Source organism: Lytechinus variegatus, chromosome 17 (assembly GCF_018143015.1).
Source record: "Lytechinus variegatus isolate NC3 chromosome 17, Lvar_3.0, whole genome shotgun sequence".
NCBI lineage: Eukaryota > Metazoa > Echinodermata > Echinoidea > Temnopleuroida > Toxopneustidae > Lytechinus > Lytechinus variegatus.
In genome coordinates this window covers 54151-68423 of record NC_054756.1, presented here as the reverse complement: position 1 = coordinate 68423, position 14273 = coordinate 54151, and the positions used below count along the sequence as shown (strand labels likewise).

The following is a 14273-nucleotide window of genomic DNA, read 5'->3' as shown; positions in this document are numbered from 1 at the left end:
ACAAGTATACAATCATTTGTATGATTACAAAAATTCTATAGAATGTTCCGTTTTAGGTTAAAATCTAAGGGAAAAAAAATCGAAGGATAGGTCGCTATCATTAATTTAAGCCTTATTTGATAACTAAAAAAAAACTTCAGACTTCATGCAGTATGAGGGTGTAAGATACCCCCCCTATTTTGATGCTTCCGCCTCGAATAAATAGTTAGCTGATAGCACCATCAGCGTACTTCCTTCTGTAATAAACTATATATTGTATGGTGAAAGGACCTATGATGATTAATTTATATATCCTCAGGAAATAATGTCACTTACACTATTTTACTCTTTAAATATCGAGACGAAACAAGATAACCAATTTGTCTCGATAGAGGCTATTGAGACTTCCTTACCAGAATGCATCACGAGCTGAGTTTCGTCCAAACGGGTGGATAAACCTCTCTGGTTTCGTGAGATTTTTTTTCTTTTTCGATTTTTCACTGTTGAACACCATAGCAGCAACGTAGAGGATCAATGAAGATGGTGAAGTAGAGGATCAATGAAGATGGTGAAGATTTGTTTATAGCCATTTTGGTGAAGATTTGTTTATATGCCATTTTGATTAGAGTTACGGCAAACTGTACCATAATTATCCCTTTTTCATATTAGAAGGATGCACATGAAAAATATTTCACATATGTATAAATTATTATTGGTAATAATTTTATTATGTGAGAAGTGAGATTTTTATTAATAGTGTAAATGGCGACAATAGTCAAATATGACTAATCGCCACTCAAACCAATATAAGAAGAAGAAGAATCGCTATCACGCATAAATTTCGGTGAGTTTTTATTCATTTTTTTAATGTTGTAGGCCTAAGGTCACTAAGATTTATCATCTTATGTAAACATGTTGGGCTAAGTCACTTGTTCAGTGCTACCACCCTGCCTGTGGGGAATCTAGAGGTAGGACTATGGTATGCCAATGTTGTACAGAGCACACACTTTAAAAAATCATTAAAATATCACTTTTGTGACCAAAATTACTAATTTCCATACAGTTGCAATTCATTTTTCATTAGTAACTTGGGAATAATTTTTTTCATTCACCAGAGCGCTCAATAACTTGAATTTTGGGCATATATTTGTGTACGCCCTCTATTGGTGGAAAGTAATATGGCAAGAAAATTTTCATTTTTTGATCTCCATTTTTAATTAAAGGGGAAGTTCAGTCTGACAAAAAGTTTATTGTAAAAATAGCAGAAAAAATAATAAAAAATATTGCCGAAGGTTTGAGAAAAATTCATCAAATAATTAAAAAGTTATTAGAATTTCAATTATTTGATTTGTGACGTCATATGCGAGCAGCATTCCTACATAGCGAATGGTAAAAAAAACAATAAAATGCCATTTTCTCAGAAAATTGAAAATAGTTTTCACTGTACCTTTTGTATATCAATAGACAAATCATTTCACATCCGATCATGAAAAGAAAACAAAATTAAGTCATCAGGAACCATACAAAATTTGAAATTCATACATTTTATATTACATAACACATGAGGCAGCTGCTTGTTTATGACGTCACAAATCCAAAACTTTGAACTCTAATAACTTTCTTACACTTTAACGGATTTTCCTCAAACCTTCACCAATATTTCTTACTATTTTTTCTGCTATTTTTACAACAAAGTTTTCTTCAGGGTGAACTTCCCCTTTAAGAAAAAAATGATTTAAAGAATCAAATTTAAAATTAAATAAGAGCCAACAGTAGAGGCGCACGGCCAATATGGGAGACTCTCTCCAATAGGGGAGACAATCTCCCACATTGGAGACTTGCTTTGCAAAAGGACAAAAGAAACAACACCAACAAAAGCATGATTTTTTCCACCCAAAATTTTGTCTCACTGAGGTCAGAAGCCCATTTGTTTTGTGTGTGATTGACAACAAAAATCCATATCAAAACAAAAGTAGACGGTGAATTTTTAAAGTAGACGGTGAAAAGGGGTAATTTTTCATGAGGAATCTGCTTATCTCATTTTTATTTGCCGCCAAGGTAATCCTTTTGCTGCAAATGTAAACAAAGGAAATTGGTCTCCAAAACTGGAGACTGTCTCTGAAACAGTCTCCAATATTGGCCGTGCGCCTCTACTGGCCAAGTTGCATGAATAATGTGTAATGGAAACTGTCAGTGTAAAAAAATCAAGCATTTGCCCCAAAGAAAAAGAGAAAATAAGCCAAACATTGCCACCCTTATTTCGCCACACATGGAGATATAACTGAGAACAAGGTTATATTATAACCTCAAGTGTTCATTGTCCATTGCACTCATTCAATGAACAAGGTTATAATATAACCTTGTTCTCAGTTATATCTCCATGTGTGACAAAATAAAGGTGGCAATGTTTGGCTTATTTTCTCTTTCTTTGGGGCAAATGCTTGATTTTTTACACTGACAGTTTTCATTAGACCTGTTAATTCATACCGCGCTTGGCTCTTATTTAAATTTGATTCTTTATATCATTTTGTCTTAATTAAAAATAGAGATCAAAAAATGAAAATTTTCTTGCCATATTACTTTCCACCAATAGAGGGCGTACACAAAATATGCCCAAAATTCAAGTTTTTGAGCGCTCTGGTGAATACAAAAATTATTCCCACATTACTAATGATAAATAAATTGCAACTATATGGAAATTAGTGATTTTGGTCACAAAAGTGATATTTTAATGATTTTTTAAAGTGTGTGATTTATACAGCATTGGCATACCATAATCCTACCTGTAGATTCTCCACAGGCCAGATGGTAGCAGTGAACAAGTGGTCCATTGAATGAGTGGGCTAAGTCAGACACATTAATTATAAAATTGCACAAGTTCGTGATACTTTGAATGACAGATGGAGGGAAATTAGACATGTATATTTGCACAATTGAAAAGCATACATCCGAGAACGAGGTTATATTATAACCTCGTTCGTAGGATGAATGGCTTAACTTAGTTTGACGTACATGTAGGCCTAGGCCTACTTTAAAGATAAATTCCAGTTTTGGTAATGATCTCAAACTGACTTTTTACAGAATCTAATAAAATGACCACCCAAGTGTCTGTTTGTATGAATAAAAAATATGTGCCAAAGGATTCTGGAAGAAATTGTGTAATTGCTGAGAAATAAGCAAAATAAGCGCGGATTCGGTCACTTCCGTCGGGTCTTTATTCTAGCAATATTAATACACTGTCCCACGTGTGCCTATCTGTGTTGGTGATCTTCAGTGTGAACATTTTTCAGCGTAGATTTCAAGATTTCACAAAGTTCAGTTTATGTATCTGTACCTGATCTAGATCCTCGATAATATTCTGACAATTAAGCCTGGTTTTACAGACTTTCTCATGAAATCAGTGTTTACTGCAACTACCAGTATTTCTCTTTAAGACTAAGATTAAGAAAACAAGCAACTCAAATTTTCTACGCATGATTTTGAATGAATGGGACTGAGCAAGCGCAAAAATTGAACTTGGAAGAAAAAAGTTTCATTTTTTATTTGGAGAAATAAAAAGTACAGACCAAATTACGAACGCTACGTGAATCTATTTTACGCCTCAGTAACAAGAAATCAATTTGTTGGAACTCACATGAACAAACGTCAAAAGAATCTACATGAAGTCGGAAAACAAAGACGCTTCTCGCCAGTGCCACCGCAAAAATTGCCTTGTAAACTTACAGCGCCATCTTCGTTTGGATCCGAGCTCGGGCCGTTTGTTCTTGTTTAATTTTATTTTAGAGGTGAGAATACAAATTTAATAATCCCTTTTAAATTGTTTTCTGAAATGAAATAAATGTATCCGATTCAGCATTTTTTTTAATTTTCCATCTCATACATGTCATATGGCTATTTGTACTCTCGAAAATCTATAACCCGTTTTTATCCAGATGAGGTGGGAGTCGGGTGGCCCAATTTGACAGCCCCACACATGCTTTTTCATGTTAGGCCTAGGGCCTATAATTTACTTACTTTACTTTAAGTCCTCGATGCTGTAGGCTTGAGTTGAGTGCCTGTTCATCGATCGGAGTATCTCCTCTGGTGGTAGTACAGTATCCATTGTATTAAAACAAAATATATATACCGGTACCGGTACTTAAGACGAGAAAGGACTGACAGAAGTGTGTACATGCATGACATGTACCGTATCGTATGCTAGAAACCGTGGAAAAACAAAGACAATACTGCCTACACTGGCTTATTATTTTATAGAGCAAATCATAATTCCTTGACCAGTGCCTATCTAGACGAATTTTGAAGGAGTTGACTGAAGAGGCTGAAATAACACTGTCAGGAAGACTATTCCACACATCTACAACCCTGTTGCTGAAAAAGTACTTTCTAATATCAAGCCTAGAAAATTTCTTCTCCAACTTCAACCTATGACCTCTAGACCTCCTCTGTGACTTAGTGAAAGGGTTGTGTTGTGTGTAATATATTCCAGTCATGTACTTGTAGACATCAATCATGTCACCTCTCCTTCGCCTATGAGCAAGACTCGGTAATTTTAGTTTCATGAGACGTTCCATATAAGACAGATTTCTAAAACCTGGAATCATTTTTGTGGCTCGCCTCTGTACACTTTCTAACTTTCTTTGTTAATATTTTAAGTTTTCTAGTTATTTAGGCTGTGGCGCTGGCCCACTCACATCACAGTCACACTTTGTCCAAGTTGTGGCCAAAATGACAATGAAAATATTTTTTCTGTGAAGATATTAATAATTCATTTTATCCTAGTTGTCTAGTTTATTTTTCTTGATTAGTAAACTGATATATACATGTACGAAGGTCGAAGCCCCAAAAGGCCAAAGTTAACAAACCGGACATTTTTGACAATGAAAAAAATATATAAATATTACGTAGGGCCTACGTAGTATTGTTACATACGTATGTAGCATTTTTTACGTATGTAAGAAATAAGCAAACCTGTCTGGGATGGGAATAGTGCTGTAGCTCGGTTCCTTCACCTTGGTCCGAACCCGGCTCATAAATCTTATCAGAATCATAGCTCGACTCGAAGAGGCCCGGTAACCTGGTCCGGCTAATAATGATTTATGTCCATGCAACAATACAATGTTTTGACCTACTTGACTCTTATCTGTGACTGACATCACCTTCTGATCTTGTTCTCAAATGACGATACAAACCCCCAAAATATTTAATTCACTGTTTATATCATCCAGTAGTAATGTAGAGAGGGGATTGACGCAATCCCTCACATGCTTATCACCAGTGCAGCGGTCAACAGCACAGTCTGTGCGCTGCTAGTGATTTACTACGAAACATGTGCTTTGAAATGATTTTTTGTGTGCGTGTGTGTGTGTGAGGCAGATTACGAACTACATTGTTTATTATGTTATTCTGGTGACCCAATTTTCAAACAGGCTCTCACAGCGATTGTTTCTGTCTACCATAGGGCACCTTGTTCATTGAATGAGTGCCATTGGGCAGATATTTTCGGGGGGTAGAGGTAGCAGAAAGAGTTAATTTCTGAGCGTATTTCATTCTTCATATTTGCTTTGAAGCAATAGGATATTAAACTCAAACTATTTTTTGTGTATGATTTATTTTTATCTGTCTTATTCTAGTCTTCAGCTACCGGTAATAATATTTTTTGTGTGATAGGCCCATTAATCAAGAAAAGTAATCTTAAAAAATTAGAAGAAGGGTGTATTCCCCTTTTAATAATGAATTAAAATACATTTTTATTTTATATTAAAATTTGACAATTGGTCCAATATCATCCTACCCCCATATCATCCATTTAGTCATCTCACATGTTTTTTTTTGCTCTTGTACTCGTACCCCCCCCCCCCCTCCTCTCTCCCTCTAACTGCACCCTCCTCTTCTCGCCTGTCTAGTCCACCCTCTTTAAGTATCCTTTAAATGGGAATTAAATTGTTTTGCATCCAGCTGAGCTATTATTTTTCGGATCACCGACTTTGTGGAAAATGTCAACACAACAGGGTTTTTTTTTTTTTTTTGGGGGGGGGGGCTTTTTACGGTAAGCAGAAAAAACTGATATATAAAAGATATCTCAATAAACCGGACAGATTATTTTACCAAAAAAGAGAGAAATATTCTGCATATCATCAGTCATAATATCAAAAGGAAAACTTCTTGAATTATGACCATGCCTAATGGACAAACTGGCCTTTACTTGTAAACAAATTGGACATTCTCACCCAGTGAAACCATTACTCTTGGCCAATCAGATGACCAGTCAGATGATATCACATGGCAGGTACTGTACTGTGTGCATGTGCGCCGTTAGCCGGCAAGCTATAGGATATCGTCTTGATCCCTCACACACAAGGCCATGACTCAGGAGGTCCGATCATGATGGGGAAAAAATGAAAATAAGTTAGGGATGCTTGGCCTTTGCCCTGTCCCCTCGACCATCACATGAGGTGGATGGATCGCATGTTTAAAATAGTTTCACGACTTTTATTGCAGTGACAAATGACACCTCAAATATTATCAAACCATCGGGGTTTATTTACCGAGTTTGAGGGATTCAAAGTGAAACCCGACCCGGAAAGCTCTGAGCTGGACAATGCCAACTCGGCAGGATTCAGCGCGGTAAGCAATCCGAGCTACAGCACTATCTGGGAACCTGTATGTATGTATAATAGTTTGGATTAAAAAAAAAAAAAGTCAATTTTTTTTCATTAATTTATTTTGATTTCCACGCCTTTTGTGCCTGTTGCGGTTGTGGGCTTTTGTGACTCCGGCGACTACATATGACAAAATCGGTATTCTATTTCTGGTGGATGTCATAACTTTTTTCACAAAAGTTGTCATAAATTTCATCTCTTCTCTTTAGCACACACCAAAAATACACGGCTTTAAATAAGCGTAATCCTTTTATACAAGCAAAAGTTATGACAGGGGGTAGCAGTCATAAATTTTGTCATATCTTTTAGTACGAAATATCCAGAGCTACCAAGTCTCACGCATTATGCGTGAGACTCAAGCATTTTGGACTCTCGTTCAACCCCTCAAATCTCTGTCTCACGCAACTATCACAGCCTATCCCCATATACATTGTACACAATGTCTGTGATCTCACTCAGAATTCACAGAAAATCTCACGCATAGCTGGTCTTTGAACTTGGCATCTCTGAATATCCCAATACCCTGCCTACTGAATGTCAAGCATACAATGATATTATTTAGACTAGATTGTGGTATTAGTGGTCATGGCATTGGGGGGGGACCAGCAAAAAAAAAAAGAGTCACTCGGTGAGCGCGTAATGTGCGCTCAATTGCCAGGTGTGGGCCTATAGACCTTATAGAGAAATATTAAGGACTGTGCCATTAAACGGATGTGTAATGTATCTCACTGATCAAATCATGCGAGCGCGAAGCGCGAGCTAAAAAGGGACATATTAATAATTTAAAAAGATGAAAATAATTATCTGTCTCTGTAAACAAACAATGCGAGCGCGAGCTGAAATTTTTGTATTTATTGACCACAAACAGACAGATTACAGACTATTCTTAGGAATCAAATAAGAGAATTATAACATACTCATCTAATTCGAGTGCCAAATGCTTGCTGGTTTACTTTTTCTAGTCCGACCAAGATTGAAATATGCATCTCACTAATCAAATAATACAAGTGCTAAGTGCGAGCTGAAAATTTAGGAAATTCAGACCTGAAGAGAAGCATTTTAACGCTTGTTTGTAGAAATTTACGAAGACCATACGTATTTCACTAACAAAATGATGTGAGCTCGAAGCACAAGCTGAAAATGTTGTATATATTGACCCCAAACAGGGACATTTTAAGGACTATTTCTTTTTTGGGAATCTATTAGGAGTATACATATCTCATCATCGCCATCATATGCAAGTGCCAAGCGATGCTGATTTCGTTAGAATCACATCCAAACATGAAGAACTTTTTGAAATCACATTAATCATGATTATCATACGCATCTTTCTCACTAGCGCAAAGTGCGAGCTGAAAATATAGGAAATTCAGGTCTGAAGAGGGGCATTCTAAGGCTTGTTTGTAGGAATCTACTAAGACCATATGTATTTCACTTACCAAATGATGAGAAGCGCGAGCTGAAAATTTTTTATGTTTTAGATTAGAAAAAGAGACATTTTAAAGACTGATTTGAGGACTTCATGAAATGCAGACATCTCATCAATCCACTAATTTGAACGTAAGCACGGACAGGAATTTTTTTTTTTAATATGCAGACCTTAAAATGGGACAATCACTTTTAAGTAGTCATTAAAAAAAAGCATATGTCACTACATAACAGTAATTGAACTGAACTGAAACTGAACATAACTAATAACTCGAAGTGCGATTAAATATATTTTGGTGCAAATTGACTTGAAAACAGGATGTTTTAGCACAACATGATTATATTTCTCGTTAAACAGACAATGCGAGTGCTGGGAATAATGAACAAATAGGCCCTGAGCAAATTATGTTTCATAAAGTTATGAAAAAATAATTTATGTAATAAAACATAACATATATAATAAAGTATAAATGTACAATAATTTCTTCTTTTCCACTACATTTCTTCTCCCTCTTTTTCTCCTTTTCCTCTGTTTTTTTTTGCCAGCCGATGGGGGGGGGGGCACGTGATGAAATCATCACAAAATTCACCAAAAGTGTGCACAAACGCATTCAAATTTCACTTTTAAAACTAAAAAAGTGCCCAAATGACAAGCTTGGTCGCTTCACTGTGTCGCTTTCAACTTGAGAACGTTTACGCGTCTGCTCCCCCCCTCCCCCACCGAAAGAAATTCTGTTTACGGCCATGCTCAAAAGAGCCTGGCACATTGATTTATATATACTTTTAATTTTCATTATTTTTATCTCATTATCGTCATGGCCTGATGCAGAATTTTTTTCCGGGGGGGGGGCATATGACGTGCATAAACTTTCTCAAAAAAATCTTGAAAGCGAGACAGCGATGCGACCAAGCTCAAATGACAAGCTTGGTCGCTTCACTTTTTCAAGATTTTCAATTTTTTTCAAGACTATATAGAAAATGAAGAATACTACCATCAGACCATACCCCTATAAAATTGCTTCAAGAAATGTCATTATGAAAAGGAAATGGACAAATATTTGTTAAGCAAAATCACGAAAAAGGAGATCGCATCATGAATATTCATATCATGGACGGTCCCACATTTGCATGTTATAGTCGAGTTTTCCATTATTTATAAATAATGGTTATTTGTATATAATGGTAAACTGTAAAAATTGTTTATAAATCATAATTATTTATAAATAATGGGATATTGAAACAAAATTGTGATTTATGAATAATGAAACACGATGAATTTTCATTATTTATAGATAATGAGGTAGATATTTCATTTTTTAACAAATCTTTATTTATAAATAATGGAAAACTCGAACATTAATTAATTATTATTTATAAATAATGAGAATAATGGCGCACTCGAAAAAATTATTTATAAATAATGAAGTAGATGTTTCCATTATCTAACAAATAATCATTATATATGAATAATGGGGACACTCAACAGATTATTTATAAATTGTGCACTGGGTTAGGGTTAGGGTTATACTTTCGTCATACTCCACCGCTACATGTACTGTATGTCATGCCGTGCATACCACATGAAAAAAACCACCACGCACGTGAAGGTCTCCAAGTGGGTGTTCGCGTGTATGTACAGGAACGGCTCATAGACGGTTAGCTGCGCTGCTTTTGAATGCAAATTTACCCACTGTTAATTGCATCGGAAGGTTACATGACAGTTGTTTTTATTCGTTATATTTTTTAAGGGGAATCAACTCTCATTTCCTTGAGAAGGTATGCACATATCCCCCCCCCCGATGGTCACACTTCTTTTGTGACAAAAACATGGGGGACATTTGATATTGTGTCCCCCCCCTGAAAAAATCATGGGGGGGGACACGTCCCCCACCGATTGACGCCCATGCGAGTGAATGAAATAAGGTGAGGGGAAAACTTTGAAAATAAAAAAAATCTTTATATCACTACAGTACGGTATATGAAATATTTGCTCGTGCTGCGTGCTCGCATTGCCTTTTTAATGAGATAGGCCTACATATCTTGCTCAACAGGCTGTTATTTGACTTTGATTTATATATTTTTTCATATCCAGACATGCCGCTGTTCAGGTTTTATGACTTTGACAAGGTTTACACCACACACCAAGGTTTAGATGGCTTTGGTGGGCTCCCTGACCCAAAGTGCAAGTACTATGAGGCAGATTACATTAGATGTGCAGCTGAGATTGGCATTACCAGGGCTCAAAAAGAATGTGCTCCAGAGCTAGCAGACTTCAAGGAGTGTGTCACAGGATCCAAAAGGGTAAGAAGAACATAACAATGAAATCTATCTTGGCTGCATCGAAGCAAAATATAGGTGCCGCTTTCCCTAAGGCGGTGTCAATATTGCAAGCTTAAAGGTCAGGTCCACATCAGAAAAATATTGATTTGAATCAATATAGAAAAATCAGACAAGCACAATGCTGAAAATTTCATCAAAATCGGATGTAAAATAAGAAAGTTATGACATTTCAAAGTTTCGCTTATTTTCAACAAAATAGTTATATGAACGAGCCAGTTACATCCAAATGAGAGAGTCGATGATGTCACTATTTCTTTTGTTTTTTATTGTTTGAATTATACAATATTTCAATTTTTACGAATTTGACGATTAGGACCTCCTTGCCTGAAGCACAAAATGTTAAAACAATTAAATTCCACGTGTTCAGGGAGGAATGAAGCTTCATTTCACATCACAATGACGAGAAAATAAAAATATTTCATATTTCATATAATAAAATACAGAAGAAATAGTGAGTGAGTGATGTCATCAACTCTCATTTGGATGTAACTGGCTCGTTCATATAACTATTTTGTTGAAAATAAGCGAAACTTTAAAATGCCATAACTTTCTTATTTTACATCCGATTTTGATGAAATTTTCAGTGTTATGCTTGTTGAATTTTTCTCTTTTTATTCGAATCAAGTTTTTGTTGGGGTGGACTTGTCCTTTAAGGTAACTGTATTGTTTGACTCGCCTGCAGAGCAGGAGTGATACTCAAGCCCTGCAACTTTCAATGATAACATTGACATCATTGTCAAAGTCAAGGTTAGGTTTTTGAAATGCAATAATCTCATAAAACTTAGATTATGATAGAGTGTCACTGATTAGCATAATGAATTATTGATCATAATTGGATTCTGAAACCTTTTCAGTCATAAAAACAAGATTAATGGGAAGAGCAGTTTGATGAAGAAGGTTGCTACTTGCTAGAGAATGGGACACCACCATTCTCTTAAAAAAGATAACTTTTTTCTACATTTGTCAGAATTCTAGACTAAGCATTTATCTATCACAAATAAATCTTCAAATAATTTGAAATCTTTCATAACTATAGGGAAGTTTTTTTTTATTATTTGTCTTTTTACTCCTTGTTTACAATAATATTTATCCAAACTCTCCCCGACTTCCCCACTTCACTCATATTGTCGTTTGTAATGATATGCGTTTGATAAGAAAAGGTTGAAAATAATGTTATCAATCAAAAGACATAAATGTTATATTTCCAATCCATATCTCTATTCATCCAAATTTTATGTAGTTTGCATTTTAGGCCTGCTGTATTCTATTTCTATTCTGAGTTGATATTGAGCTGAACTGAATTTTTAATCTCTATCTTTCTTTCCATTCTCATCTTGTCCACCATTCACACCTTATCTCTTTTTCTGACTCCCTATCTCTTGTTTTTTTCTTTCTCTCTGTATGTGTTTCTATCTCTCTCTACCTTTCTCTCTCTTTGTCATCTTCACCCTCTTCCTCTCTCCCCCTCTGCCATCTCTTTCTTATTCAGGTGGAAAGAATGAAGACAATTATCAAGCACAGAGATCAACTGATCAAGGAGGGGAAATACACACCGCCAGCCAAGCAATAAAGATTGTTTCAACATAGTTGTATTTTAAATCTTATGTCTTTATGATAGACACTCAGCTATTTACAAACTGTATTCTCTGGTTTTCAGCAGGAAGTAAAATCCAATTGGAAAAAGAGTACTCCTTCAATTTTAAAAAATGTTGCCAATTCATGACAAATGAGTCTTGTATTTGATTTGAGTTTTTATTTGTAATTCAAAAAAATCAGCAGCAGTCCATTTTGATTGACAAGAATATAGCAGCATAATAAAGCATTTTCTTCTGTTTTACTTGTGATGTTTTCTCAATGCCCCCACTACCTTCCAGTGTGGGGGATAACTTCAAGGCATATAGTTGATATTTATAATTTTGAGACTTTTTGTACATGTTGTGCTTAATTATACAATTGATATATTCTCTCACAGGGCTACACATTGATAATGGGTGATTTCAAGTTCAGTGTTTTTGCAGGATTATAACACCAAACATACAATGAAGATGGTCTGGAAAAGTCACTGACTAGTTGGTGAGATGTCAATAATGTGATCTGGATCAGTTTACAAACTGTGAACAAATTTTCAAACCAGATAATGCAAAACTTGTATTATTCATAAAGTTTGAACTAATTTTTCTTCAGACTCTAACAGATAACTATGGTCCAAAGATATTTGACTTATACAGATACTACAATTCTTACAAGCATAATTTTCGAACATATTTGATCAATTGATTTATTAAAGCCAAATTTTTGGCTTTATTTGGCTCTGTATTCCATGTTTCTTTTTGTTCTGCAGACTATGTCCCTTCTTTGTTTCTGGGTGTGAATACAAATATCAATTGAAAGCAGTAGAATATCTTTACAATTGGAGGAATTTTTCTTCTTGGATTGAGCTTAGGCAATGTGTGTATTGTTTTATAAAATATTGTATATAAATAAAACAAAAATGTTAATGGCCAGCATGAATTAATGATTTTATGGAGGCATCAGAAGCTGATTGCCTTTCCTGTAGAAAAGTATTTGTTCAAATATTTGAATAAAATCCTGCTATATCTGTGAATAATCAGATTTGTTTTTCTCTTTGTTCTTCAAAGTTTACTTGAAAAAAGAAATACATTCCAGACTGAAAATACATTTTTACATCTTTTGTTTTTAAGCTTAAAAGTTAAGTCCAGCCTACTATTTTTTTTATTGTACCCATGTGGTGTCCATGGTTGCCGGGGAGGTGGTTAGACTTTCCAGCGCCCTGTAACACAAAGATTAGTTATTAATTTGAAAGAACAGTTTTGATTGGTTCCAGTACAATCTACTGACCAAATGCACATGCATCAAATAAAGGGTGAAGCTTATAAAAAATGCGAGCTAGCAAAGCGAGCAAGCAAAAAAAATTGACCTTTTACTCCAGAATTTAATTCTGTGATAGATTTTGACCTGATGCTTTTTTTTTAAGTTTTCATGATTATTTCCCTTTCATAAACTTAAATTTGAATTCACATTTCTTTTGAAGGTTCCCCAGTAACCTATGTCATTAATCAAAATACAGAATTCTAACAAACTAATGAAGTGATGTTCAAAAGGGTATCAAAATAAATGTATGCATTTGGTTGCTGGGAGGGGTAAATTTCAGAAAGATAATGTCAAGTATAAAATAAACATGAATATGAACATCTTATTCAATTTCATTTTGGATTTTTAAGCTTAAAGGGATGGTCTGGGCTGAAAATATATCTAAATAAATAGAGTAAAATTCACAGAGCAAAATGCTGAAAATTTATCATAATCTGATAACAAAGAACAAAGTTATTTAATGTCAAAGTTTATCAATATTTTGTAAAAACAGTTAAATGTACATAATCATGAATATTCATTAGATAGACTAATTATGTCATATCCCCACTTTACTTTTTCTTACGTTATTACTTGAAATGATAAATGTTTCATTTTTCCTACATGTGTAAGTGATGTGTCTCCATTATGATATAAGTTGGGGCAATAAATAACCAATGCACTTAAATCAGTTGTCAATCCCATTGTTTTAGTTCTTGGTAGAAAAAAATCTGAATAAACCTTATATCATATAATAAAATACAAAAGAACAAGTGGGGATATGACATCATCAGCCCACCTAATGAATATTCACAAAGACATGCCTTGAACTGTCTCACCGGAATGATGCAAATCTTTAAAATTCAATAACTTCGTTATTTGTTATCCGATTTGATCAAATTTTCAACACTTTGCTCTTTTTATTGAGATATAAATATCTCCAGCCTGGACCATCCCTTTAATGAGAGCTTGGAACTTGTTGATTATTAAGTCTTG

The 14273-nt window shown here is 34.9% G+C and overlaps 2 protein-coding genes across 2 annotated transcripts in view; one reads left to right on the top strand and one right to left on the bottom strand.

Annotated features, from left to right (window-relative positions):
- LOC121430898 (mediator of RNA polymerase II transcription subunit 23-like) overlaps window positions 1-3696 on the bottom strand; it is a 70049-nt gene extending 66353 nt beyond the window's left edge. The window contains exon 1 of the mRNA XM_041628325.1: window positions 3614-3696. The gene's annotated coding sequence lies outside the window, so the exon portion shown is untranslated. The remainder of the gene's footprint in view (window positions 1-3613) is intronic.
- On the top strand, window positions 3678-12161 carry LOC121430897 (NADH dehydrogenase [ubiquinone] iron-sulfur protein 5-like). Its single transcript, XM_041628324.1, has 3 exons — window positions 3678-3764; window positions 10159-10367; window positions 11896-12161. Exons 2-3 carry the CDS (start codon window positions 10161-10163, stop codon window positions 11974-11976), a joined length of 288 nt encoding a protein of 95 aa, XP_041484258.1. The 5' UTR covers window positions 3678-3764; window positions 10159-10160; the 3' UTR covers window positions 11977-12161.
- The last annotated feature ends 2112 nt before the right edge of the window (window positions 12162-14273 follow it).

What these genes read in the sequence shown, in the direction of transcription:
- LOC121430897 (XM_041628324.1), top strand. Translation starts at nt 10,161, where the DNA reads ATGCCGCTGTTCAGGTTTTATGACTTTGACAAGGTTTACACCACACAC. An exon ending in GTGTCACAGGATCCAAAAGG is followed by an intron (nt 10,368 to 11,895) that starts GTAAGAAGAACA and finishes TTTCTTATTCAG; the next exon opens with GTGGAAAGAATGAAGACAAT.